The sequence below is a fragment of the Gopherus evgoodei genome, chromosome 2 (genome assembly GCF_007399415.2).
Source record: "Gopherus evgoodei ecotype Sinaloan lineage chromosome 2, rGopEvg1_v1.p, whole genome shotgun sequence".
Classification (NCBI taxonomy): Eukaryota; Metazoa; Chordata; order Testudines; family Testudinidae; genus Gopherus; species Gopherus evgoodei.
The window spans coordinates 297057074-297084928 of record NC_044323.1 but is presented as its reverse complement, the minus strand read 5'-3'; the positions used below and the strand labels follow the sequence as shown (position 1 = coordinate 297084928).

Genomic DNA, 27855 nt, shown 5'->3' with positions numbered 1-27855 from the left:
TGGCAGAGGGGGCTAGATTGGTGAGTCGGGCTGAGGGTGGGAGCTGGGCAGGCGAGGGGGCGGTGAGTCGGGCTGAGGGTGGGGCCTGGGTGATGCAGGGGGCGGTGAGTCGGGCTGAGGGTGGGGGCTGAGTGATGCAGGGGGCGGCGAGTCAGGCTGAGGGTGGGGGCTGGGTGACGCAGGGGGCGGCGAGTTGGGCTGAGGGTAGGGCCTGGGTGACGCAGGGGGCGGTGAGTCCAGCTGAGGGTGGGGGCTGCACTGGCAAGGGGGGGGTGAGTCGGGCTGAGGGTGGGGGCTGGGCGGGCAGCAGGTGAGTGACCATGGCTGATCGCAGGAGCGGGGCAGAGCTAAGATACTGTCCTGTAAACGTGGTTCTCGCTCCTGTGCACTAGCGGATTCCAGTATTTGATCGTCGGCAACATTATCCTGAGTGAGCGCGTGGTTTTGCCCCCCAATGGTAGCTCCGCACTCAGGGCAGCTGCTCTGCTGCATTGGGCGGCCGCATTCCCCAATCGTGTACAAATGGCCCTGAGGGCACCTGTACCAGTGGCCTCTGCCGAATTGCATGGCCTCTGTTATCATGACCCTCTCTGCCTCGGAGAGCTGCAGTTCTGCAGCAGGAAGCCACTCATCGATCTTCTCCAGCACCCTTTGGAGAGATTCCTCCCGACTCTGGGTGAAAGCGTCCTGCCGCTGGAGGATGCCTATGGCTTCGTTAGCAAGTGCCACGGCCTCAGTGGGTAACGATGCTTGTTTGTTTTCGTAGCCACTCAGCCGCTCAAAGATGTTTCCCAGGTACGATATCCTCTTGATCTCATTCCTGCATTCCCTGAGCTGCTGAGCTGTGAAGGAATGTCTGTTTCTGCCGATCCAGTGCTCCACAGCCTCAATCTTCCTTTTCAAATTGCGTTCTCTCGCCACTGTGCACTTCCTCGCTTGTTGCTTCAGTCTGGAGAGACTTGCAAAGAAATTTAGGGTATTCTCCAAGTCCAGAAGGCTCTGACGGGAGACAGTGTTCATAATGCTTCTTTCCATACCCATCCAGGCCACAAGGTCTCTGTCACTGTTCAGTTGAAGGAGCAGCTGCTGCTTTCCAGCTTCAAGTTCTTCCCTGGTTCCCTGAATCTTCAATTTGATCTCCTTGATTTTTTGCTGTATGGCCTTGATCACGTTGTTGTAACGCGTGTTGTGCTGGATGGGTGTCGCGCATTTGGGGCACACCTTCAGCTGGACGTGTTGGGCCTGGGCGTTGTCTGGCTCGCCATCCATCCAGCGATCCAGGCCCCGCACCTCCAAAACATGTCTGCAGTCTTCTAGGACAACGAAACGGGCCTCTGGCTCGTCTTCGTCCCCAAAGAAAATCTCTGCCAGCTCGTCTCTGTGGCATGTGCGACACTTGGGCGGACACGGCTCTCCACAAAGGCCTGCGCAGGGGTGGCTGCATTTGAGTGATTTTTGGCAGGGCTCATTGCAGCGGGGGCGATTGCACCTCTCAGAGCAGAGTTGTGTGCACCGGTAGTGCCTGCATTTCCAAGAACAGGGCTGTATACAGGGAAAGCAGATCTCCCCGCATGGCTTATCGCAGTGGCTGTGTCTGCACTTGTTGGGGCATTTTCTCTTGCATGGAGGACAATTCTCAAAACACGATTCCTGGCACTGGTGGGAACACAGAAGGACCCTTGTGCACTTGTTACGGCAGTGGACGTGCAACCTGCCCTGCACACATTCATAGCAGTTTCCTTTGCAGTGGTGTCCACACTCAAGTTTCTGTTTGCATGTCTCCAGGCAGCTCAGAGGCATTTTCTGCTTGTAGCATTCAGTTCTCATTACGTGAGAACAGGGCAGAATAACGTCAATCATTTCCTTGCACCTGCAGGTGCTGCAGGCTTCCCCACAGCGGCGCGTGCATGGGTGTTTGCATTCCAGAAGCTGCTTGCATGGCTCTTGGCAGAGCCAGTGATCAGCTGGCATGTGACAGGGGACGGTCTGGAGGTGCCCACACTTTGGAATGACTTTTTCCACTTCCACGGAACAAGGTTCGCATGGTTCCTTGCACTTTCTCGGACACCTGTGGTTGAGCTCACACAGCTTGGAGCACGGGAACTGGCAAAAGTATAGGCTGTGATCCCTGTCAGACGGGTGACAGCGGCGCGTGCAGGGGTGGCCGCATTCCAGCCGGGCTTGGCACTGGAGCGTGCAGCCTCCGTCAGGGATTTTACTGAAGTCTGAACTCTCGTTCACCACTGTCTTGGTATCGGGGTGATTTTGACACACCAGCGTCAGCCCTTCCCCCATAAGTTTCTTTCTCTTTAGGAGACGTAGAATATCTTTCCACAGATTGCTGTTGGACCCAGCTGCAATGCTGGCTAGGTTTCCAATGCAATAGAAGCCCTTTCTGGCCCGCGAGAAAGCCACACAGAGCCGATTTTTATCCTGGAGGAAACCAATCCTCCCTTCTCTGTTGCTTCGTACTAGCGAGAGAAGAACGATGTCATTCTCCTCCCCTTGGAAGTCATCCACGGCATGGACAGCCATGTCTCCCATGTCTCTGCTCCTCAGCAGTGCGCGGATCTTCAGCACCTGGCCGTGGTAGGGGGTCAGAATGGTGACTTGGCTCTTGTTGTATCCCTGCTCCAGGAGGTATCTGCTCAGCGAGACCAGGAATGAAGCCTCAAACTTGTTGCTGTAGCTCTCGGAGTCAGCGCTGTGGCTCTCGGCCGCTGTGTGCTGGATGAAGAAGATGCTGCTCTCCACGCCCTGTAGGCAGGGATAGTTGGCATACATAGTTGAGCATGTTTTAAAATTAAGTGACTGCTAATATTTTCATGTAACTGGGAGGAGGCAGAGCTGTCCCACCCGAGGCAAAGGAGCTGGGATCCAGTAACCCTTGCTATTCCTTTAACCCCTTTTGTGCCAAAGAGCTTTACAGGTGGTATCAACTCATTCAGGCGCAGCCGAGGGGAGGGATTGGGCAGCCATTTTGCACCAGAAACACTATGCTACTTAGACTGCGAGCTGCTGTTAATGTGGGCTGCGAATGGCGTCCTGCCTGCAGCTTCTGAGATGGTGCTAGAGCAGAAGCATTTGGCCTCTCTTCTGAGTCCCCTGTGAAGCACCTTGCCCACTACTGGCGGCTACAGAACAGGGCACGTTTCCAGGAGCAGTGAAGAGCAATTCCATGCAAAAACTGAACTACCGCTAACCCCCGGGGTAGGCAGGAGAAACTAGTCTAAATATGGTCATTGGGCTTTGCTTATTTGCAGCTCATCTCCCATGGAGACGAGTTCAGATCCCACTTCCTGATGCTGCTGGTTACACCTCAGCAGTAGCATAGAATTACAGGTCTGAGGCTTGTTTAAAACCAAGGTGCAGAGGATGAGCACGGAGGAGCCGGTTACCTCTGGGAGGAAGGATGATCTAGTGCTTAGGGCACCCCATGTGTTTCTTTTTCCTTCAAAGTGTGTGTGTGTGTGTGTGTGTGTGTGTGTGTGTGTATTAGTTAACCATTAAAACTCCCCTTGGCCTCCCCAGCCAGAAGGAAGAGCCCCCTACACCAGACACCTGGGAGTACACACATCAAAATGACTACGGCTGGCTGGAAAAGTCGAAATTTCTATTGTTTTGCAGAAATCCTCCCTGAATGGTTAACTGAGGATGTTTCCTTTGTTTCCCTCCAGCTTCTCGAGCAGCCAGAACTCGCTGAACCTTTAAAATCTGCTCAAGCGTTTCTGGGGATATTTTCCCCGCGATCTCCAGCCAGCCCTGCAGATGAGGATGGGAACAAACCGAAGGAAACAACCAACCTTGGGCAACTCCCCATTCACCGCACCAGGGGACTGCAGTGCTGCCTGACAGGCCTAAGTGGGGGAGAAATAGCTGCTGCTCAGTCTGTGCCCCAGTCACAGGACCCAACAGAGCCTCCACCAGCCAGTCCTGTTGGCTTCATCTGGAGCCAGAAGAAACCTAGACTGATAGAGAAACCCTGCCGTGAGGCGCGCGTGGCAGGCTCCTTTGGTGAAGGATGGGAGCAACCAGGCCTGCAGCTGGTCTCTTGCGGTACCTTGGGCTTGTTAACAGCTTCAGTGGGCTGCGTCTAACCAATCAGACTCCCTTTGGCAATAACCAAGCCCTCGCTCGCCCCGGGCTGGCAGGTGGCTCCATCGCGTTGTGACACAGGCAGCCAGATTTCCCAGCTACGGAAAATGTCTCCACTTACCTTGATCTGTTCATATTCAGCAACGGCCTCGTGGTCTTTGAGCTGTTTGTAGAAGAGCGGGACCAGCAGCTGGGAAATCTCGGGGCGCATGCGGTGCTGTTTGAGACAAGAGCGGGACACCCAGCTGAGAGCCACAGTTACTCTTGGTAACTATTTCAAAACCTCCCTTGGCCGTGAATTAACCGTTTGCTCCACGTTTGTTACCGTTCCGCCTGCTTCGCGCTGGCAGCTGCTAGCTCTTGGATGAGGAGATTGGAGCGTTCCTCAAAGCCAGCCCTAGATTGTACTATGGGGCTGATGGGCCTGCATCTAGCAGCAAAATCCTAGAGCTGTTCTCACCCCCCTCCAGCAGCTGGCTCCGTCTGCCCCCGTGTCTGTCCCCTGACTGCCAGATCGGGACGATCGGTGTTCCCGAGCCTGTCGGTATGTGAGCAGCAGTTCCCCAGACTTAGCGGTTTATCTGAGTTACAGTATTTATTAAACGGGACCCCGGGAGTTGCTTGGTGACTGTTGTGGCTGGATGCTCCAACCCTTGTGGAGTCTTGAAATCTGCCTGTTGTGGGGGGGTTGGGAGTGGGGTGTGGCTCTTTTTACAGAGCCAGACCAGCTGCTCACTAGCCCCCAGGAGGGGTGGGGGCTCCAGGATCCCTAGTGATCATCTCAGAAGAGGTGATGACCAATTCCCCATCCACTTTCCCATAGCACCGCAGGCGTCAGTTTGGATTCTCTGGGTTTATTCATAGATTCATAGACTCTAGGCCTGGAAGGGACCTCGAGAGGTCATCGAGTCCAGTCCCCTGCCCTCATGGCAGGACCAAATACTGTCTAGACCATCCCTAATAGACATTTATCTAACCTACTCTTAAATATCTCCAGAGATGGAGATTCCACAACTTCCCTAGGCAATCTATTCCAGTGTTTAACTACCCTGACAGTTAGGAACTTTTTCCTAATGTCCAACCTAAATCTCCCTTGCTGCAGTTTAAGCCCATTGCTTCTTGTTCTATCATTGGAGGCTAAGGTGAACAAGTTTTCTCCCTCCTCCTGATGACATCCTTTTAGATACCTGAAAACTGCTATCATGTCCCCTCTCAGTCTTCTCTTTTCCAAACTAAACAAACCCAATTCCTTCAGCCTTCCTTCATAGGTCATGTTCTCAAGACCTTTAATCATTCTTGTTGCTCTTCTCTGGACCCTCTCCAATTTCTCCACATCTTTCTTGAAATACGGTGCCCAGAACTGGACACAATACTCCAGTTGAGGCCTAACCAGCGCAGAGTAAAGCGGAAGAATGACTTCTCGTGTCTTGCTCACAACACACCTGTTAATGCATCCCAGAATCACGTTTGCTTTTTTTGCAACAGTATCACACCGTTGACTCATATTTAGCTTGTGGTCCACTATGAGGAGCTGAGTGAAGCAGAGGGGCCTGTTACACCCATGATGTGCCAGGCCCTGCTGCCGAGGGGTAACTCATGCACATCCCCTCGGGAGGCGCCTGGGGCCGGGTGTGGGCTCATCTCCCTTCTAGGACCAAGCATTACGGCTGGCAGCTGAACTGGGCAGCTGACTCAGACGCCAGTGCCAGTGATGTGCAGCTGAGATGCAGCTCTGCCTGCCCCTGCCCCTGGCCAGCCTGAGGCTTGGATTAGAGCAGCTTGGGGTGGCAGCTGAACTGCAGCTAGACGCTGGGGGCAGAGGAAGGCATTCAGAAGGACACTTTCTACGATGTGCGCTGGGCTAGGAGATTCTGTCCCTCCTGGCCTGGGTTGGGGGAGTGGAGGGGAGCCCCAGCCTCTGTCATCCATTCGGGGTCTAAGCTAGGGCAAAGGGGCTCTGCACATGTGTGACGGGGCAATTCATCTCCTTGAGATGTTCTCAGACAAAAGAGAACAGCCCCTGGAGATACAAGCGCCAACCCCGTGGGTGCTCCAGGGCTGGAGCAGCAGCCCCCCTATCAGCCCCCACCCACCCACTGGCAAGCCCATGAATCAGCACCTCCCCCTCCTTATCCTGGACTCCTGCCCGCTGCAATCAGCTGTTTCGCAGCATGCAGCAGGCTGTGGGGGAGGAGCAAGGATGCAGCACACTTGGGGGATGGGGCAGCACTGGGCAGGAAGAGGTGGGGCGAGGCCTTGGGGGAAGGGGTGGAGTGGAGGTGGGACGAGGCAGGGTATGGCCTTGGGGGGAGGGATGAAGTGGGGTGTGGGTGTGGCCTTGGGGGAAGAGGTGGGGCACAAAGAGGCAGGGTGTGGGTGTGGCTTTGGGGGAAGGGGTGGGGTGGGGTGGGGTGGGGTGGAGTAGGGCGTAAGAGGTGGGGCATGAGTGTGGTCTTGGGGGAAGGGGTGGGGCAGGAAGGGGTGGGCTGGGGTGGGGGCAAAGCTGGGGATCGAGCACCCCCGGCACTTCGGAAAGTCGGCACCTGTGCCTGGAGCTGAACACGGTCGCTCTGCACGCTGCAAACTGCTCTGTTCATCCCTGGGGCTGTTCTGCCCCTCGCAGTGACCGCCCCACACTCTCTCCTGGGAAACACCAATACTCAAGACAATTGCTGTCATGAGGACAGGCCTAATGGTGGACGTGGGCATTCGACCTTCCACTTAGAGCTGGGCCCAGAGAGGGCAGGGCCCAGGAAATGAGCCGAGGGGACAGAAGCCAAATGCCGGAGCCAGAGGGTCCCCTGGAGCTGAATGCTAGCGTCAGAGCTGGGGATCGGAGCTAGAATCTGAACGCGGAGGGGGGCAGGGGCAGCGGCAGGGATTGGAAGAGGCTGAAGCAGGAACAAGGGCTCATGAACTGCCTAGCAGCCAAGTTCGGGAGTTGGCCAGCAGCTATCGGAGCTGGGCTGGCCCCTGACAATCGCACCATGTATGTGGTTTAGAACAATTTCAGTGTCTAGACCAGCTCCTCGTTGGGTGGAGAGACCTTCACCTGAGGAACCACTTGACCAAATGACCCCAACTTTCGCCACTGACTCGACACGTGGCCCTGATGGGACACAGCAGCCCTCAGGCAGTGGTGGCACCTCTTGAGATAGTTACGCCTGGATTTCCTGTCTAGCAGGGGGACCATGTCTATATAAACTCTGCCGTTTCGGACGGAGTCTCATTTTCAAATGTATGTTGTCGTTTGGGCACAGCTTAGTTTTTTAGTAGCAGTTTGTGGGGGGAAAACATCAACTGAGATTTGCAATGAGATTTTTTTTCCAGTGTCCCACATTCCTTCAGACCCCACTTCCAAGGAAGCTCAACACTTTGAGGGGGGTTGAAATCAGTGGGGGGCGGCAAACCCTTGGTTTGTGTAGACTGGATGAGTTAGTGCAGAAATTGCAATATATTTTCTGCATTTGTTTCTCATGATAACCCTAAGATACAGAGGCCTGTATCCTGGTGTTGCATCAGCCACTGGGCTCCTTCTACCCATCCTTGTGATAGGGCTCTCCGTTAGGGATGCCTGTCCTGATGCGTCATTAATGAGTGTCACAGCTACTTTTCTTTGATCATACTCAGTGCCGTTGTTCAGGAAATGGGAGAAGTGCATGCGGCCTGGTTACGTTATTTTAATGCTGCTGCTGGCTGGATGCTTTTGTCTTCCCTCTCTTTAATTAATGCTAGTTCCCTTGACAACACTTCTGACCTAAAATCCAAGTCTGCTTTTGGATTTTCCAGCACTTAGGAAAACTGTCTGTTAAACAGACACCAAGTCACAACCTTAACTATGGTGATGCTGCTGCCCTCCATGATTTGGGCCCCTAAGTGCCCAGTTGCTCAAAGGGACTGGGCACGGAGCAGCTCCTGGTGACTTCAGTTAGTGCAGCTCTTGCTCAGCACTTTCGATAACCCAGATGCTTATTTCAGTGCCCACAAGTAGGCCCCGGACATGGAAAATTCTGGCCATAGTTCACGTTGTGCGTATCAGCTGCATTGGTGAAACACATATTTTGTCAATACTGCCCGGGGAGAAGCCCAAGGCCTCCCAGTGCTTGTGTGGTCCTGGCTTGGTGTCTGTTCAGCTACTCGCTGTTATTCCCCACCCTGACACCGTCTGCCCTCCCCAGAGTTGTGCCACAGAGTGAGGATCTTGCAGAGACCGTCTGCCTTCGTAACCAGGCCAGTGCTCTTGGGCTCTGCAGGCAGACGGGGATACATTGTCACTGTGCAATCTTCCCACCAGCAATCAAAGAGGGTCACCAGCGGCCAGCAGCGAGCAGCTACCCCTGCCACAGGGCGGGGCGTGGGGAGCCATCGGTGCAGGCAGGCCCCTCCCAGAGGCATGGACAGCGGCACTCACCTGATAGAGCAGCTGCACGTAGGGGATCTGATTATTTATCATGCGCTCGAACAGGGAGATGCCGAGGAAATACTTCTTCTCCAAGGTGTAATCGGCGGGTTTGGGTCGCAGCTGGAAAACACGGAGCCAGTTCTGGGTGCTGCACACACAGGACACTCAGTGCTCGGCCTTTGGGAAGGGGCTGGATTTTGATATCGGTGGCCAGGTTCCAGAAGGAGGAGCTTTAATCTCCTGCGCTCCTGGATCAGCTCTAACGAAGCAACAGCCGTCACACAGTTCCCCTTAAATATCTCAGCAAATGCACAAACTCCACCCTCACCCCACTCAGCTCCTCCCAGCCACTGATCTCCAGTTACCAGCTGTCCTGCCAAGGGATGTAGGTCCTACCTCCCAGATGTCTGTGCCATTTCGGCAGTGCCACGGCAGGGCATATCATGAGAGTGCTGGGGAGGCATGCCGGGGAAAGGAGTGGTCCCTGTGGGCAGCAAGGGAATCCAGGGGTAGCTGTAGCAGAACGTGCACAGGGCAGATGGGCTTGGGAGGCTGGTTTTGGTGCATTTACCTGCTGGTGATCTCCAATCAGGATGAGGTGTTTGCAGGCCGGTGTGAGGCAGGTTAGAACGTGCGCTTCCAGGATCTCTGCTGCCTCTTCCACAATCACAGTGTGGGGCTGGATTTTCTGCAAGAGCTTTCGGTACTTAGCAGCCCCTAGGAGCAACGAACAAGCAGGGTGAGCACGTGGGGAGAGGGCAGCGTGGCCCAGTTGGGAATTCCCGCTGGGGAGGGACATGCTCTGCCCAGCAGGTGCCATGGTGTCATGATGTGGCCTGTGGCGGGACACTACTGAGAGTATCTATTCAGGACAAATTGCTTAGAGCAGGGCAGTCACAGCCCCAGGCTGGGGGTCTTTTACAGACTAACCAGCCAAACAGAGAGGACTTCGCTCTCACCCCACGGGCTAACCAGAAATCACACAAGCAATTTCCTTAGACACTCCAGTCTCCCAGTATCACCACCAATGCCACTCATCATGGGGATGAATGGTTATGAAAACCAACACCCCAGTAAAAGAAAAAAGGTCTCTTGATCCCAAAGGACCAAGTCCCAGATCCAGGTCAATATACCGTACATGCTGGCTCTAGGCAGAGTCCTGCCCTGCCAGGGCCTCCAGTGCACACAGACCTGGCCCCCATCAACCCCCCAGTTCCCCTTGCAGGGGTTGCGTTCTTCAACCCATCAGCCACCATCCCCCTCCCTGCCTTGAAATCCCTTCACAAGAGGTATTTTCTCTAGGAGGATTGAAACCTTCAGCCGCTTCTGCAGTACAGCACCAGGCTGTAGAATGGCTGCCACCTCCAAGCCACTCCAGTAGGCCCCCAAGTGGCCCCCGAAGACCATAACGGCCACACAGGCCACACTCGCCTGCTGTCCAGCAGCCAAGCCCTTGTGCTGTTCCCAGGCCTGACTGCCTGATCTTCCTGTCCCCTCCCCTCCTGTGTCAGACCGTTTAGGCTCCCTGGAGCAGGGATTACATTGCTGGCTTGTTCTGGGGTCGGGGTCGTCTGGTTTGGGCAGGCCTGAGGGGCTGTGCAGAAATGAACACATTTTGGAGTGATTTTTCAAGACGCACCTGCCTCTCGTAAGACTGCAACAAACCAGCACAATTGGGGACCCTCTCCCCCAGTGCATTATGTAATGTATGGACAACCCCTGCCTTGAAAAATAACAGCAGCGCGTGGGTCTCTTGCCAGGATTACCTGGGGTCTCACTTCATCCTTTCCCTGCCACTGGGGGCCTCAGACACTGGTGCCCCTCGCTGTTTGCTGCCTGTGGCACCTGCCAGCCGGGTCTCCTGCTCTCCCGCCAGGAGCTGGGCTTAGTGAGCGGGCGTGGCTGGGGCTGCTGGCTGCTGGCTGGGATACAGTACACAGGAAAGCAGAGCAGACGACCTGCTGGCCCCGTCTGCCCTTACGCTCTGTGGCTGTGAACACCTCCCCGTGGCCGAGGCTGTCTCAGGCTGTGCAGGGTGGGGAGCCGCTGAGAGTGGTCTCACCTGTTGTCGTCATGCCAATGACCTGGCTGCGTTTCAGCACCCACAGGTCCTCCTGGAAGGTCAGCTCCGCTAGCTGGGCTGCTTTCTTCTCGTACTCCTCCAGCTTCTCCACTAGCGTCTCCTTCAGCTGACGCTCGTAGGCCAGCATCCACCTCCTGTGTGCGGAGCCGAAATGAACCCGGGACCAGCCCTCCTGCAGTGACTCCTGGGGCCAGGGAGCCCAGTGGTCAGGGTGTGACACATCCCCCCCGCCCTCTCCACAGGGTACTGTCCGGCTCAGCCAGACAGCCCGGCTGGCTCACGTTCCCACAGGACTCCTCAGAGCGAGGGTGCAGCTTGGGCGGCTCCGGCCAGGCTTGTCCAGCCGCGTGTGGCAGGGTGCGACTCACGGGCCATGCCTGGCCCTGCACAGAGTAAGGCCCTAGCTCCTGCCCCCACCAAGGAGCAGGCCCAGCGCTCCAGCCACTGGCCTGTGCCCAGAGCTCCGGCTCCTTCCACGGACCTGAGGGCAGCCCTGCGTATTAACCTCATCTCCCATGCGACCTGGGCTGGGCTAGTGCTCAGGTCTCGGGGGTCAAAGGCTGGCGTGTGTCACCCTCCTCTCCCAGAGGACCTGGCGTCCTGGGAGCTGGTGGAGGGTCCTGGCAGGACCATGCTGTGGTTTGAGGGCTCGGGGAGGGAGGGTGCTGCCTAGGGCTGGGGTGGGGTGGGGAGACCTGTAGAGACGCCAGCGATCCCTCAGCCGCAGCTCCCCGACGTCTCTCACGTTCGCGACATCCTCATCAGTCATGATGTCACCCTCCTCCAAGCATGTGCGCATCCCTTGGTGTGAGGAGCTGAGGAAGAGACTGGGCAGTGACTGACCAGCGTGGGGAGGCCTTGGGGGGCTGAAGCCTGCGGGCGCTGCTCCATGTGAACCCCAACCACGGTGCACCATCCACAGCCGGGGTGACCGCAGCTCCCACACCCGTTCCAATGGCCGTGGGCCCTGCCTCGGCAGGTCTCAGACGGGCTGGCAGGGGGATGTAGGGGGCCCCGGAGCTGCCATTCCCCGGGACGCTACAGAGACTGCGGCAGCGCCGTCTCCCTTTCAGAGCAGGACAGACGGGGGCCGGGGCTGGGGGGCCGTGGTGCTGGCGCAGGGCAGAGAGCTGAGGTCTATGCACAGCAGTGAATGCAGCAGCTGCTTAGCCCTGTGTCCCGCCCTGGGGGGGCTGGAGCTGGGGGGCCGTGGTGCTGGCGCAGGGCAGAGAGCTGAGGTCTACACACAGCAGTCAATGTGGTGGCTGCTCAGCCCTGTGTCCCGCCCTGGGGGGGGCTGGATCTGGGGGGCCGTGGTGCTGGCGCAGGGCAGAGAGCTGAGGTCTATGAACAGCAGTGAATGCAGCGGCTGCTCAGCCATGTGTCCCGCCCTGGGGGAAGCGGGGCTGGAGCTGGGGGGCCGTGGTGCTGGCGCAGGGCAGAGCTGAGGTCTATACACAGCAGTGAATGCAGCGGCTGCTCAGCCCTGTATCCCGCCCTGGGGGAAGCGGGGCTGGAGCTGGGGGACCGTGGTGCTGGCGCAGGGCAGAGAGCTGAGGTCTATACACAGCAGTGAATGTGGTGGCTGCTCAGCCCTGTGTCCCGCCCTGGGGGAAGCGGGGCTGGAGCTGGGGGGCCGTGGTGCTGGCGCAGGGCAGAGCTGAGGTCTATACACAGCAGTGAATGCAGCGGCTGCTCAGCCCTGTATCCCGCCCTGGGGGGGCTGGAGCTTTGCCATGACTGCAGGAGGGGGCAGCGATGCCTGTGCTCCCAGCGAGCCTCCTCTCCCCACTAAGGCCCAGCCGTGTCATCCCGTCTAACAGACACAGGCGGCATGAGGCTGGCAGAGCTGCCGGGCCTGTGCCCGCGCCCTGTGCCCGCGCTGAGCTCAGTAATAGGCACGTGGCGTCTGCCCAGGGCCCTGGACGCTACCTGCTCTCAGCGGGGAGGATGTAAGCAAACTTCTCCTCCACCGTGCTCCGCCGCCGCTCGGAAGGGTCCCAATCATCCTCGTCATCCAGGGCCCGCTCATCCCTGTGGCACGGCCAGAGCTCTTCCTCCATGCCTGGGAGGGGGTAAGCTGACCGGATGTCCTGATATTTAGGGCTTTTTCTTATACAGGCGTGTGACCCCTGCCCCCTACTCCCATCCGGTCACCCTAGCAGGGTGGGAGCTCCATGGAGCCCCAACCGTGCCTGGCAGACACAGGCCCGTGGGCTCATGGCCAAATCCTGCCCCACAGCTCCAGAGACTGGAGCTGCCTTGGGGGGCATCAGCAGAGCAGGTCAGCTCTCACCTCATGTGACCTGGCCTCGGGTCCTGGGGCCTGGCTCTGGCCTCCCACCCCAGGTCTTCAAGGCTCACAGCTCATGCTGGATTAGAGGGGGGGCATGTCCCGCCCCCTGCCCCCACCATCACCATCTGCTCCGCCTGCAGCAGCCCCCTGAAAACCTGGCGTGCAGGTTGCTGCCCCTCCCGCAGCTCTGGCTGGTTCCCTGCTCAGGCAGGTGTGAGGGCTACTGAGCTTAGCCGGGCTATGCCCCTGTGTGCCTGGGCTCTGCAGGAGGAGCTCCAAGCACAGCCGGGGGCAGTGCCCGGCCCCTTGCACAGCCACTCACCTGCCTTCCTGCCCCTGCCCTGAGCCTGGCACGGCTTCTTCTCCTGCGCCATGGGGTAGATCTTCAGCCAGTCGCACATGTCGAAGCGCCCCGCTCTCTGTGGAGTATCCGACACAGCATGCGCTGAGACGGGTGCCCAGCCGCCCACCCCAGCAGGGCTTGGCCGGGGAACCCAGCCCTGGGGGAAGGGCGCAGCTGGGTTCTGTGTCCCCCCACCCTCTCCTCACCCAGGAGCACTCCAGCTTGTCATCGTGGATCTCCGCTGCCAGCTCTGCATCCGTGAGGATTCCTCGGCGGAGGAGCTCCAGCACCGCGGTGCGGTAGGTAATGCTCTCCTTCTGCTTCTGCAAGGCCTTCCGCATCTAGGGGGGGAGAACAGAGCATGGGCATGGGCATGGGGCACAGGGCGGGGGAGGGAGGGGGAGCCGTGCTCCAGGGATGGGGTCTCCCCCTAGCTATGGCCTCCCGCCCAGCCCCCAGAGCACACCCTATCACCTGGCTCCAGCTCCCTCTCACTGCTGTACCCAGGGCATGCAGTGGTGCTCACCCCAGAGCGCTGCTGGGGCTGCAGTGCGAGCGCTGCCCCGTGCCCCGCGCGCTAGCTACGTACCCAGCCATATTGGTGCTTCTCTGCGGCCCCCAGGAGCGCTGGCAGCTGCTTTTGGCGAAGGTTCCTCAAGGAGCAAGCTGCCACCTTGTCACTTCTGCTCCTTCCCCCAATGCGCACCACGCCGGAGGGCTGGAACTGCAGGATCCCTGCGTGGGGGGCAAGAGGCACTGACCACACAGACCCACCGGCCCGGACCCTGGCCTGGCCTGATGCTACTCAGCTTGGCTGTGACCTCTTGGGGCAGCGGTGCGGGATGTGAACAGCGCAGGACAGCGACCCTCTTCCCACCACTCGCAAGCCCTGGACCTCACGTCAGCCCCACATGGGGGTGGAGGTAGGGCCTGGCCGCAGCCCAGCCCCGTGTCCCACAGGGCCAGGTGGATTGCTCAGGGCTCGAAGCAGGGGGACTGTACGGTGCAGTGTGCAGGGAGAGGCAGCGATCGTGCCGCCCTGAGATGTCCGGCAGTGCCCAGGCCTGCCTGGTGAGGCTGATAATACAGCTCCAGCCAGCTGTACCCGGGGTGCAGCGCCGGCGACAGCCGTACCCGGAGCTCAGCACCCGCGACAGCCGTTCCTGGAGCTCAGCACCCGCGACAGCCGTACCCGGAGCTCAGCACCCGTGACAGCCGTTCCTGGAGCTCAGCACCCGCGACAGCCGTACCCGGAGCTCAGCACCCGCGACAGCCGTTCCTGGAGCTCAGCACCCGCGACAGCCATACCCGGAGCTCAGCACCTGTGACAGCCCAGAGCTCAGCACCCGCGACAGCCGTACCCAGCGCTCAGCACCTGTGACAGCCATACCCGGAGCTCAGCACCCGCGACAGCCGTTCCTGGAGCTTAGCACCCGCGACAGCCAGACCCGGAGCTCAGCACCTGTGACAGCCGTACCCGGAGCTCAGCACCCGTGACAGCCGTTCCTGGAGCTCAACACCCGCGACAGCCGTACCTAGCGCTCAGCACCTGTTACAGCCATACCCGGAGCTCAGCACCCGCAACAGCCGTACCCGGAGCTCAGCACCTGTGACAGCCGTACCCGGAGCTCAGCACCCGCGACAGCCGTACCCGGAGCTCAGCACCTGTGACAGCCGTACCCAGCGCTCAGCACCTGTGACAGCCGTACCGGGAGCTCAGCACCCGCGACAGCCGTACCCGGAGCTCAGCACCCGCGACAGCCGTACCCGGAGCTCAGCACCCACGACAGCCGTTCCTGGAGCTCAGCACCTGTGACAGCCATACCCGGAGCTCAGCACCCGCGACAGCCGTACCCGGAGCTCAGCACCTGTGATAGCCGTTCCTGGAGCTCAGCACCCGCGACAGCCGGATCCGGAGCTCAGCACCTGCGACAGCCGTACCCGGAGCTCAGCACCCGCGACAGCCGGACCCGGAGCTCAGCACCCGCGACAGCCATTCCTGGAGCTCAGCACCCGCGACAGCCGGATCCGGAGCTCAGCACCTGCGACAGCCGTACCCGGAGCTCAGCACCCACAACAGCCGGACCCGGAGCTCAGCACCTGTGACAGCCCAGAGCTCAGCATCCGCAACTGCCGTACCCAGCGCTCAGCACCTGTGACAGCCACACCCGGAGCTCAGCACCCGCGACAGCCATTCCTGGAGTTTAGCACCCGCGACAGCCGGACCCGGAGCTCAGCACCCGTGACAGCCGTTCCTGGAGCTCAGCACCCGCGACAGCCGGACCCGGAGCTCAGCACCTGTGACAGCCCAGAGCTCAGCACCCGCGACAGCCGGATCCGGAGCTCAGCACCTGTGACAGCCCAGAGCTCAGGACCCGCGACAGCCATACCGAGCGCTCAGCACCTGTGACAGCCATACCCGGAGCTCAGCACCTGCGACAGCCGGACCCGGAGCTCAGCACCCGTGACAGCCGGACCCAGAGCTCAGCACCTGTGACAGCCCAGAGCTCAGCACCCGCGACAGCCAGATCCGGAGCTCAGCACCTGCGACAGCCGGACCCGGAGCTCAGCACCTGTGACAGCCCAGAGCTCAGCACCCGCGACAGCTGTACCCAGAGTGCAACACCCGTGACAGCCGTACCTGGAGCTCAGCACCCGTTACAGCCGTACCTGGACCTCAGCGCCCGCGACAGCCGTACCCGGAGCGCAGCGCCCGTGACAGCCGTTCCTGAAGCTCAGCACCCGCGACAGCTGTACCCAGAGCTCAGCACCTGTAACAGCCCAGAGCTCAGCACCTGCGACAGCCGTACCCGGAGCTCAGCACCCGTGCCGAGGCCGGTTGTACCCAGGGTGCAGTGCCCGGGACAGCGCCGGCCATACCCGGAGCTCAGCACCCATGACAGCCGTACCCGGGGTGCAGCGCCAGCGACAGCCATACCCGGAGCTCAGCACCCGCGAAAGCCGTACCCAGAGCGCAGCGCCTGTGACAGCCATTCCTGGAGCTCAGCACCCGTGACAGCCGTACCCAGAGCTCAGCACCTGTGATAGCCGTACCCGTAGCTCAGCACCCGCAACAGCCGTACCCAGAGCGCAGCGCCCATGCCGGGGCCGGCTGTACCCAGGGTGCAGTGCCCGGGACAGGGCCGGCCATACCCGGAGCTCAGCACCCACGACAGCCGTACCCGGAGCTCAGCACCCGTGACAGCCGTTCCTGGAGCTCAGCACCCGCGACAGCCGTACCCGGAGCTCAGCACCCGCGAAAGCCGTACCCAGAGCGCAGCGCCTGTGACAGCCATTCCTGGAGCTCAGCACCCGTGACAGCCGTACCCAGAGCTCAGCACCTGTGATAGCCGTATCCGTAGCTCAGCACCCGCAACAGCCGTACCCAGAGCGCAGCGCCCATGCCGGGGCCGGCTGTACCCAGGGTGCAGTGCCCGGGACAGGGCCGGCCATACCCGGAGCTCAGCACCCACGACAGCCATACCCAGAGCTTAGCACCTGTGACAGCCATACCCAGAGCTTAGCACCTGTGACAGCTGTACCCAGGGTGCAGCGCCGGCGACAGCCATACCCAGAGCGCAGCGCCTGTGACAGACGTTCCTGGAGCTCAGCACCCATGACAGCCGTACCTGGAGCTCAGCACCTGTGACAGCCGTACCCAGAGCACAGCACCTGTGACAGCCATTCCTGGAGCTCAGCACCCGTGACAGCTGTACCCGGGGTGCAGCGCCGGCGACAGCCATACCCGTAGCTCAGCACCCGCGAAAGCCGTACCCAGAGCGTAGCTCCCATGCCGGGGCCGGCTGTACCCAGGGTGCAGTGCCCGGGACAGGGCCGGCCATACCCCGAGCTCAGCACCCACGACAGCCATACCCGGAGCTTAGCACCTGTGACAGCCGTACCCAGGGTGCAGCGCCGGCGACAGCCATACCCAGAGCGCAGCGCCTGTGACAGACGTTCCTGGAGCTCAGCACCCATGACAGCCGTACCTGGAGCTCAGCACCTGTGACAGCCGTACCCAGAGCACAGCACCTGTGACAGACGTTCCTGGAGCTCAGCACCCATGACAGCCGTACCTGGAGCTCAGCACCCGCGACAGCCGTACCTGGAGCTCAGCACCTGTGACAGCTGTTCCTGGAGCTCAGCACCCATGACAGCCGTACCCAGAGCACAACACCTGTGCCGGGGCCGGCTGTACCCAGGGTGCAGTGCCCAGGAGAGGGCCGGCCATACCCGGAGCTCAGCACCCGCGACAGCTGTACTCACAGCGCAGCGCCTGTGACATCCGTTCCCGGAGCTCAGCACCCGCGACAGCCGTACGCAGAGCGCAGCGCCCGTGACAGCCGTACCCAGAGTGCAGCACCAGCGCTGGGGCCAGCTGTACCCAGGGTGCAGTGCCCAGGACAGGACTGGCCATACCCGAAGCGCAGTGCCCACGACAGCTGTACCTGGAGCACAGAGCCTGCAACGGGGCTGGCTGTACTCAGGATGCAGTGCCCGGGACAGGGCCGGACGTACCCCGAGCTCAGCACCCACGACAGCCGTACCCAGAGCGCAGCGCCTGTGACAGCCACACCTAGAGCTCAGCACCCATGACAGCCATACCCAGAGCGCAGCGCCAGGGCCAGCTGTACCCAGGGTGCAGTGCCCGGGACAGGACTGGCCATACCCGAAGCGCAGTGCCCACGACAGCCGTACCTGGAGCACAGAGCCTGCAACGGGGCTGGCTGTACTCGGGATGCAGTGCCCGGGACAGGGCCGGACGTACCCAGAGCGCAGCACTTGCGACAGCCATACCCAGAGCGCAGCACCTGCGACAGCCATACCCAGAGCGCAGCACCCATGCTGGGGTCAGCTGCACCCGGGGTGCAGTGCCCAGGACAGGGCCAGCCGTACCCAGAGCGCAGCACCTACGCCAGGGCTGGCTGTACCCGGGGTGCAGAGCCCGGGACAGGGCCGGCTGTACCCGGAGCTCAGTGCCCTTGACAGCCATACCCGGAGTGCTGCTCCCGCGACAGCCGTACCTGGAGCACAGCACCCGCGAAGGCACCAGACCCCTCCAAGGGGCAGGGCAGAGGGACGGCCATATTGAACTGTGCAGCTGTGACAGGGTTTGCTGGGGGAACACTGCAATCTTGCCTTGCCAGGGGCTGCCAGCACAGGGGCATCCCAACGTGCTGTGTGAGGCTCCCTGGAAGCCCAGGGGCTGAGGGCAAATGCCAAGAGCCTGGTAGTCCCAGGTACCTTCCATAAATTGGTCCAGAGCGTGGTTTGTGTAGCAGACAACCAGGAAGGGTCTCTGGTCCTTCCACCACTGAGACTGATTCCTCAACAGGATCTCCACGATCTGGAGCCCAATGAAGGTTTTGCCTGGAAGGAAACGGCCCATGTTCACTGGTGGGGCAGGGACCTGTGACCCGATCACAGGCCCTGCTGCTGCAGCGGGGAGGCCCAAGCGAAAATGCTCTCAGGGCTGCTGTTAACACCACAGAGGCAGCATCTCCAGCCATGCGTCTCCCTTGCACACAAGCCCCATTGGGGTGGGCTCAGCCCCTCCTGCGGCTGGGCCAGGGAGGATAAAACCCACCTGGGGGTCAGGCTCACAGGCCATCGTGGCAGACAGGGTGCGGAGCAGGAGTCACTGAAGCTGCAGGGCAGCCCAGAGCCATTGCGATGGTGGGCAGGGAAGCAGAGCACATACCTGTCCCCGGTGGGCCCTGGATCAGCACAAATTCCCTGGTCAGGGCCATTCGAATGGCTAAGATCTGAGACTCGTCTAAGTGAGGAAATGTCGCTGGAGACCAGATATAGGAGTCGCCGAGTCTCACGGCTGTCAGGTCCACCGCAGTCACGTGCCCCTGCAAGCCAAGAGCCAGGCATGTTCTCACCTGCCTCCTAGAGCCTCCATGGGCTCAACCTGCCGGTGGCCCAGGTGTGGCGACGCGCACTGCTGCCCTCTCCTGGAAGGACTCCGACGTGCAGGTGTTTCTGAGTGTCTACACTGCAGTGGGGCGGGGGGGTAATTCTGGTTCAGTGCCGGTTCTGAGTGAGCTACGTACTAAAATAGGAGGGTAGCCACGGCAACACAAGCAGCAGCAGGGGCTCGCTGCCCCAAGACCAGTCCCGCTGGAGCAGCGGCAGGCTCTGCATTTGGGCCTCTGGGGACAGGGGATGGGATCTGCAGATCTCGCTGCCCTGTGCTACAGAGGACAGGTCACCGGGGCTCAGATCACACATGGCTCGGGTGGGCAGAATGGGCCGCAGGGCCAGGGGAGAGCTAGGCAGGGTATTGATGGGGGGAGGTTGTGGCCTGTCACAGAGTGGCCGACCCTTTGAAAGGGAGGGAGGCCTCAGACCGCCTGGGACGCACCTGATCTGCCTCCTCGGCAGCGAGAATGAACGAAGGCTTGTGACAGAGGGTCCTGTGACTCCAGCCTCCGGGGCGGCGGGCAGGACACCGGGCCAGCAGGGGTGGGGTGGGGTGGGGCAGAGCAAAGCTGGGGCGAGAGGGGCTCTTGCAGTGCTCTATGGGGAAGGGGGACTCTGGGTCAGATCAGTCCGAGCGAGTGGTTGGGACGGTGAGCGCCAGCGATGCCGGCCTAGGATGTCCGGCACAGTCTAGTGGTCAGCGGCTGGGCAGCCCGGCAGCAGGAATGATGGGTTGTGTCCACATGGCGAGCTGGGGGCGTGACTGCCAGCTGGGAGACACGCCCGAGCTAGCTCTGATCAAGCTCGTGCACTAAACCGAGAGTAGAGCCGTCACCGCGGCACAGGGGGGCCCCACTACGGGCGCAGGCCCATCCCAGACACTAGGCACGCACTGCGGGGGCTGGTCCCTCGCGCTGGGCTCGGCAGGCGGGACGGAAACAGGGAGTTTCGCAAGGGAGTTCTCCAGGTGAAGGAGGAGCAAATACAGCATCTGTGGGGTAAGTGACTGTCTGGGTTTGTGTGTGTGTTTGTGTTTGGGGGTTACTTGCTGTGTGCTGTGTGCTGAGCTTGTGTTTTGTCAGTCTGTTTGTTTGGTTGTTTGAAGGACCGTATGCTGTGACTGGCAGTTGGAGGCCGTGAACTTCAAAGGAAGGTTTGAAAGCTCGAAGTCTCTGGTAATTGGCTGAGCCTTAATCAGTAGGTGGGGCATTCACTCAGGCCAGGGCTTTATAAAGCCACGCACAGGTGACCAGGGGCTGCTAACAGGGAGTTTGGCAAGGGGAGTGGGAAGCGAGCGGGGGTCCCTTGTTGGTCCTACCTGTTCCCCTGCAGGACCCTTAAAACCTATAATCCAAACCATATTCCCAAACCCCTTTCTTAAACCACCCATTAACTAGGAGACAGTGCAGGCAGAAGCCCAGCAGCAGAGTGGGGGCTATCCAGTTTATTGTGCTGAGTGTAGCATGTATGATTCCCTGCCCTGTGGGTGGGTGGCGTATGTGTGCAGTTGGTGCAAGGAGCTCCTGGCCCTCAGAGACCATGTACGGACTTTGGAGGCCAGGGTGGCGGAACTGGAGGAGCTAAGAAAGGCAGAGAGGTATGTTGATGAGGCTTTTCGGGACACTGTAGAATTGTCCCACCTCCACTCAGACAGGGAAGCAGAGCAGTCAATGGGAGCAGAGGGAAACCTTCCCATAGTTGGGACCCTCTTTCCTGATGGTGCTGGGGTTGCCTCTCGCACTGAGGTTACCTCTCCGGGGAAGGGAACTCCATTTGCTAGAAAAAGGCTGGTGTTAGTAATGGGAGATTCAATCATTAGAAACGTAGATAGCTGGGTTTGTGATGATTGGGAGAACCGTATGGTGACTTGCCTGCCTAGTGCGAAGGTTGCGGATCTCTTGAGGCATCTAGACAGACTTATGTGCAGTGCTGGGGAGGAGCCAGTGGTCATGGTACATGTAGGTACCAATGACATAGGGAAGGGTAGGAGAGATGTCCTGGAAGCCAAATTTAAGCTGCTAGGGAAGAGACTGAAATCCTGGACCTCTATGGTGACATTCTCAGAAATGCTCCCAGTTCCACAAACAGGGCCAGGTAGGCAGGCAGAGCTTCAGAGTCTCAATGTATGGATGAGACGATGGTGTAGAGAGGAGGGGTTTACATTCATTAGGAACTGGGGAAACTTTTGGGATGAGAAGAGCCTGTATAGGAGAGATGGGCTCCACCTAAACCAAGGTGGAACCAGGCTGCTGGCACTAAACATTAAAGAAGTTGTAGAGCAGTTTTTGAACTAGGAGATGGGGGAAAGCCGACTGCTGTAGAGGAGCATGTGGATCGGACACAGACTTCTCTTAGGGGAGAGTCTGATGATAGAGAATCTCCAGGTTATAGTCAGGAACAAAGGACGGAAGAAGATAATGTAAGGGCTGGATCAAATGATAAAGAGTCACATAAAAATGAATCTGGCACATCAGAAAAGGGCAGACAAATAAACAAGGACAAGTCTTTAAAGTGCTTGTACACAAATGCTAGAAGTCTAAATAATAAGATGGGTGAACTAGAGTGCCTTGTGATAGAGGAGGATATTGATATAATAGGCATCAGAGAAACCTGAGAGCTTGGACTGAGTACAATCAATGGGACACAATCATTCCAGGGCACAAAATATATCGGAAGGACAGAACAGGTCGTGCAGGGGAAGGAGTGGCACTATATGTGAAAGAAAATGTAGATTCAAATGAAGTAAAAATCTTAAGCGAATCCACATGTTCCATAGAATCGCTATGGATATAAATTTCATGCTCTAATAAAAATATAACATTAGGGATCTATTATCGACCACCTGACCAGGACAGTAATAGTGATGCTGAAATGCTAAGGGAAATTAGAGAGGCTATCAAAATTAAGAACCCAATAATAGTGAGGGATTTCAATTATCCCCATATTGACTGGGAACATTTCACTTCAGGACGAAATACAGAGATGAAATTTCTCGATACTTTAAATGACTGCTTCATGGAGCAGCTGGTACAGGAACCTACAAGGGGAGAGGCAACTCGAGATTTAATCCTGAGTGGAGCACAGGAGCTGGTCCAAGAGGTAACTATAGCAGGAGCACTTGGAAATAGTGACCATAATACAATAACATTCAACATCCCTGTGGTGGGAAGAACACCTCAACAGCACAACACTGTGGCATTTAATTTCAAAAGGGGGTACTATACAAAAATTAGGGGGTTAGTTAAACAAAAGTTAAAAGGTACAGTGACTAAAGTGAAATCCCTGCAAGTTGCATGGACCCTTTTTAAAGACACCATAATAGAGGCCCAACTTCAATGTATACCTCAAATTAAGAAACACAGTAAAAGAACTAAAAAAGAGCCACTGTGGCTTAACAACCATGTAAAAGAAGCAGTTAGAGAGAAAAAGACTTCCTTTAAAAAGTGGAAGTCAAATCCAAGTGCGGCAAATAGAAAGGAGCACAAACACTGCCAAATTAAGTGCAAGAGTGTAATAAGAAAAGCCAAAGAGGAGTTTGAAGAACGGCTAGCCAAAAACTCCAAAGGTAATAACAAAATGTTTTTAAGTACATCAGAAGCAGGAAGCCTGCTAAACAATCAGTGGGGCCCCTTGATGATCGAAATACAAAAGGTGTGCTTAAAGACGATAAAGTCATTGAGGAGAAACTAAATGGATTCTTTGCTTCAGTCTTCACGACTGAGGATGTTAGGGAGATTCCCAAACCTGAACTGGCTTTTGTAGGTGAGAAATCTGAGGAACTGTCACAGATTGAAGTGTCACTAGAGGAGGTTTTGGAATTAATTGATAAACTCAACATTAAGAAGTCACCGGAACCAGACGGTATTCACCCAAGAGTTCTGAAAGAACTCAAATACGAAGTTGCGGAACTATTAACTAAGGTTTGTAACCTGTCCTTTAAATCGGCTTCGATACCCAGTGACTGGAAGTTAGCAAATGTAACGCCCATATTTAAAAGGGGCTCTAGAGGTGATCCTGGCAATTACAGACCGGAAAGTCTAACATCGGTACCGGGAAAATTAGTCGAAACAATAGTTAAAAATAAAATTGTCAGACACATAGAAAAACATAAACTGTTGAGCAATAGTCAACATGGTTTCTGTAAAGGAAAATCGTGTCTTACTAATCTATTAGAGTTCTTTAAAGGGGTCAACAAACATGTGGACAAGGGGGATCCAGTGGACACAGTGTACTTAGATTTCCAGAAAGCTTTTGACAAGGTCCCTCAACAAAGGCTCTTATGTAAATTAAGCTGTCATGGGATAAAAGGGAAGGTCCTTTCATAGATTGAGAACTGGCTAAAATACAGTGAACAAAGGGCAGGAATTAATGGTAAATTCTCAGAATGGAGAGGGGTAACTACTGGTGTTCCCCAAGGGTCAGTCCTAGGACCAATCCTATTCAATTTATTCATAAATGATCTGGAGAAAGAGGTAAACAGTGAGGTGGCAAAGTTTGCAGATGATACTAAACTGCTCAAGATAGTTAAGACCAAAGCAGATTGTGAAGAACTTCAAAAAGATCTCACAAAACTAAGTAATTGGGCAACAAAATGGCAAATGAAATTTAATGTGGATAAATGTAAAGTAATGCACATTGGAAAAAGTAACCCCAACTATACATACAATATGATGGGGGCTAATTTAGCTACAAAGAGTCAGGAAAAAGATCTTTTTGTCATTGTGGGTAGTTCTCTGAAGATGTCCACTCAGTGTGCAGAGGCGGTCAAAAAGCAAACAAGATGTTAGGAATCATTAAAAAGGGGATAGAGAATAAGATTGAGAATATATTATTGCCCTTATATAAATCCATGGTACGCCCACATCTCGAATACTGTGTACAGATGTGGTCTCCTCACCTCAAAAAAGATATTCTAGCAGAAGAAAAGGTTCAGAAAAGGGCAACTAAAATGATTAGGGGTTTGGAGAGGGTCCCATATGAGGAAAGATTAAAGAGGCTAGGTATCTTCAGCTTGGAAAAGAGGAGACTAAGGGGGGATATGATAGAAGTATATAAAATCATGAGTGATGTTGAGAAAGTGGACAAGGAAAAGTTATTTACTTATTCCCATAATACAAGAACTAGGGGTCACCAAATGAAATTAATGGGCAGCAGATTTAAAACAAATAAAAGGAAGTTCTTCTTCACACAGCGCACAGTCAACTTGTGGAACTCCTTGCCTGAGGAGGTTGTGAAGGCTGGGACTATAACAGTGTTTAAAAGGGAACTGGATAAATTCATGGTGGCTAAGTCCATAAATGGTTATTAGCCAGGATGGGTAAGAATGGTGTCCCTAGCCTCTGTTCATCAGAGGATAGAGATGGATGGCAGGAGAGAGATCACTTGATCATTGTCTGTTAGCTTCACTCCCTCTTGGGCACCTGGCATTGGCCACTGTCGGTAGACAGATACTGGGCTAGATGGACCTTTGGTCTGACCCAGTACGGCCGTTCTTATGTTCTTATTTTCTGAAACGGGTGGCTGGCACACGCCGGGTGTTATTGGCGAGGCCCCGAGGCTGCCCCTCCCCCAGCCCAGCCCACGGCACCGGTAGCCAGCAGGTTACCCCAGTGGGCAGAGCACCCAGGCCCTGGGGCCTGGCTCTTTAAATCCCTGTGAGTGCGCAAACTCCCGGTAACCAGGTCTGCATCTCGTTGCCAGCATCCCTGCAGCAGGGCACAAAGTGCTGCACTGCCTTTGCTGTTCAATGTGGTTCTCCTCAAGCCCTCGGCAGGGCAGTTACCCCATGGTACAGATGGGAAACTGAAGCATGGAGATACTTGCCCAAGGTCACTCAGGAAGTCCGTGCTGGTGCAGCGAATTGACCCCCCTGTGTCCTAAGCCAATGCCCTACCCTGGCCCAGCCTCCCCTCCTTCCTGCCCCTCCCCGCTACCCTAGACCTACCTCAGATGTGTCCCGCATGGGCTCTTTGTCAGCTCGCCCAGTGGGGTGCAGAACAGAGAGGTCAAAGGTCACGTCCTCTCCGAAGTGCGCGGGTGGGGCGACGGGGGTGCGGCACTGCACGACATAGTTCTGGAACGGCATCTGGGTGGGGTCCAGCTCCTGCAGCCCCTCCAGCACGTGCCGGTAGGACTCGAAGAAGGCCGGCGACTCCACCATGATGAAGTTGGTTTTCCCCAGGTGCCTCATCAGGAGGTCGCTGTGGTTTGCCTTAATGTCCAACCACACGGCCCCCTTCAGGAGCTCAGGCCTGTTGCCCCCCACCACAGTCCCAAACAACACCTGGCCACAGTCACTGGAGATGAGGCAGGTCAGGGAGCCGCTCAGCAGCCGTTTGGAGGAGGTGTGGGAGGAGCCCTGCGGGGCCTGGAACCTGGCCATGTACATGGCACTGACTGGGGAGGTGCCCACCTTTGCCAGCTGCACGTTCCTATAGACCCGCAGCCCCCTCTGCTTCCCAGCACCCCCAAACACGTTCTGCAGGGAGAAGTGAGCCGAGATCCCGGTCCTCAGGGGCCGGACGAAATCCTCCCGCAGCAGCCGGAAGTGCGTGTCCAGGTAGGCCACGTCGCTCGCGTATTTCCCAACAGGGAGGTTGCGCTTCAGCTTCTGCCCAGGGTCGACGAATATCTCCTCCGGGGTTGGGAAAATGGGGATCATGTGGAAATCCTCCTGCCAGGCTGGTGAGGTGAGGGGCACACTGCACCGTGGGAAGGTCGAGTCCACCAGAATCTTGGTGTCGTGAAGCCGTTTCTGGATGATCCACGTAAACTGAAAGCCGTGGCTCTGGAGTCTCTGGACAGTGGCAAAGAGAAGGTCCACAGGGTAGCAGAGGAGGGTCTTCGTCTGCTCAGGGGACGCTGTCAGCAGATGATGCAGGGCAGCCACCGTGTCCTCCATCACCTCCTGGGAGATCTGCCCGTCCTGGTGCTGGAAGTTCTGCAGCTCAGCAATGAAGCCCAGCAGGCTCCTGAGCATGAAAGCTGGTCTCAGCACCAGGGCCAGGACCGGCTGGACCAGCTCTGGCTCACCAGCGCTCTCCACCGCCACCTTCAGGGCCCGCAGCAGCGTATACACCCTGGCGGGACTCAGGCCGGGGCTCTCCACGACCTGCTCCAGCTGGTAGTCGTGGTCCAGCAGGAAGGGTAGGAGTCGCTGGGGGCTGTGGTCACAGAGCTTTTCCAAGTCAGCGAGGATGGCGCAAGGATCCGTCCTCCAGCTGGGCCCTGGCTCCGGGGAAAGCCGGGCAGCTTTCGGTGGCCCTTGCCCCCAGGCACTCTCAGGCCAGTCCGGCCACCTCCTCTTCTGGCCAGACATTTCTCCGCAGGGCAGGAGCTGCTCAGAGACAAGAGGAATCAGTGCTGCAGAACAAGCCCCCAGCCCCACCCTGCCTGCTCACGGGGTATCCACACCCAGCTCCAGAGAACGGAACTGGACCCATAGAGCCTCCTCGTTAATGCCACACTAATGACTTTGCCCCATGACTCCAAACTGGGGGAGCGGCACACCCTGCTGAGATCAGAGCACCACCCCAAAGGGGCAGGGCAGGGGGTCGTCCCGGACACTGGAGCGAAAGTCGCGAGGTGCAGTGAACGAGACCATGCACGGAAGGCGGAAACAAGAGATGAGCCCACCTGCGTCTGCCTGTCGCTGGCTGCTGGGGGCTGGGCAGGCGCTGCCCCGGGGATCACGTAGCCCAGAATTGCCCACTGGGAGCGCCTTGCACCGTGCTCTGCGGGCACTGGTTGGACACAGCACGGGGTGGATGGGTCAGGGGCTGGGGGTTCGTCTGTTCAGCATGGCCAGGTGCTGCCCAGTGGGCAGAGGGTGGGGGCATCGTGGCGGGGATGGCGTGGGGGGATGCAGGGGTGAGTGGAGGGGGCTGGTGAGCCGGTCCCCTGGGGAGTCTCCCAGCCAGGAGACCTGGTGATAATACTGCACGTCTGCCTGAGGGCCCACAAGCACCTTCCACCTGTCCGAGGGGTGGTTCTGCCAGGAGGGGCAGGGGGAGATTTGGGCAGACAGCTCCTGGGAGTTCTTTGGAGCCCAGCACAGCAGGCAGGAGCCGGCCCAAGGGGCTGCTGTGGCACCTCCGTCCCTGATCCCGCAGACCCTGGTGGCACCACCTGTCTGCCTCCGTCCCTGACTCCGCAGCCCCCAGGCCCACCCATCTGCATCCACCCCCGGTCCCCGGTGCCACCTGCCTGCATCCACCCCCTCGCAGCCCCCAGTGCCACCTGCCCTTATCCACACCCCCTGCAGCTTGTGCCTTCCGCCCAGCTCCATCCCGGAGCCCCCCCAGTGCACCTGCCAGCTCCTGTGCCTGAGCCCCCTGCCAATTTCTGTGGCTTTACAGCCACACTGTCCGCTCTGCCTCCCATCCTGTTGTGTCTCCTGGATGGAGGGTCCCGTTAGCAGCCTGGAGGGAGCCCACTACCTAAGCTCCCCTCTGCATACCTGGCACGTCTGTCACTGTGATCCTGCCTCTGGTACCTCCGCAGGCGCTGAGCCGGGCAGGGTCCTGTCCAGGGTGCTGAGCTGGGCAGCTGGGTCCGGTGCTGAGCTGGGCAGGGTCCTGTCCAGGGCGCTGAGCTGGGTAGCCGGGTCCGGTGCTGAGCCGGGCAGGGTCCTGTCCAGGGTGCTAAGCTGGGCAGCTGGGTCCGATGCTGAGCTGGGCAGGGTCCTGTCCAGGGCGCTGAGCTGGGTA

The 27855-nt window shown here is 58.0% G+C and overlaps 1 protein-coding gene across 1 annotated transcript; it reads right to left on the bottom strand.

The window, feature by feature from the left end:
• Window positions 1–12: 12 nt before the first annotated feature.
• Window positions 13–27687, bottom strand: LOC115645091 (NFX1-type zinc finger-containing protein 1-like). Its single transcript, XM_030549493.1, has 14 exons — window positions 27606–27687; window positions 25092–26483; window positions 18921–19077; window positions 18464–18589; window positions 13809–13954; window positions 13426–13560; window positions 13199–13295; window positions 12513–12660; window positions 11276–11395; window positions 10560–10714; window positions 9069–9214; window positions 8507–8617; window positions 4217–4312; window positions 13–2757 (listed from the first exon to the last, which is right to left on the bottom strand). The coding sequence occupies exons 2-14, from the start codon at window positions 26463–26465 to the stop codon at window positions 13–15; spliced, it is 5556 nt and encodes a 1851-aa protein (XP_030405353.1). The 5' UTR covers window positions 26466–26483; window positions 27606–27687.
• Between the last annotated feature and the right edge of the window lie 168 nt (window positions 27688–27855).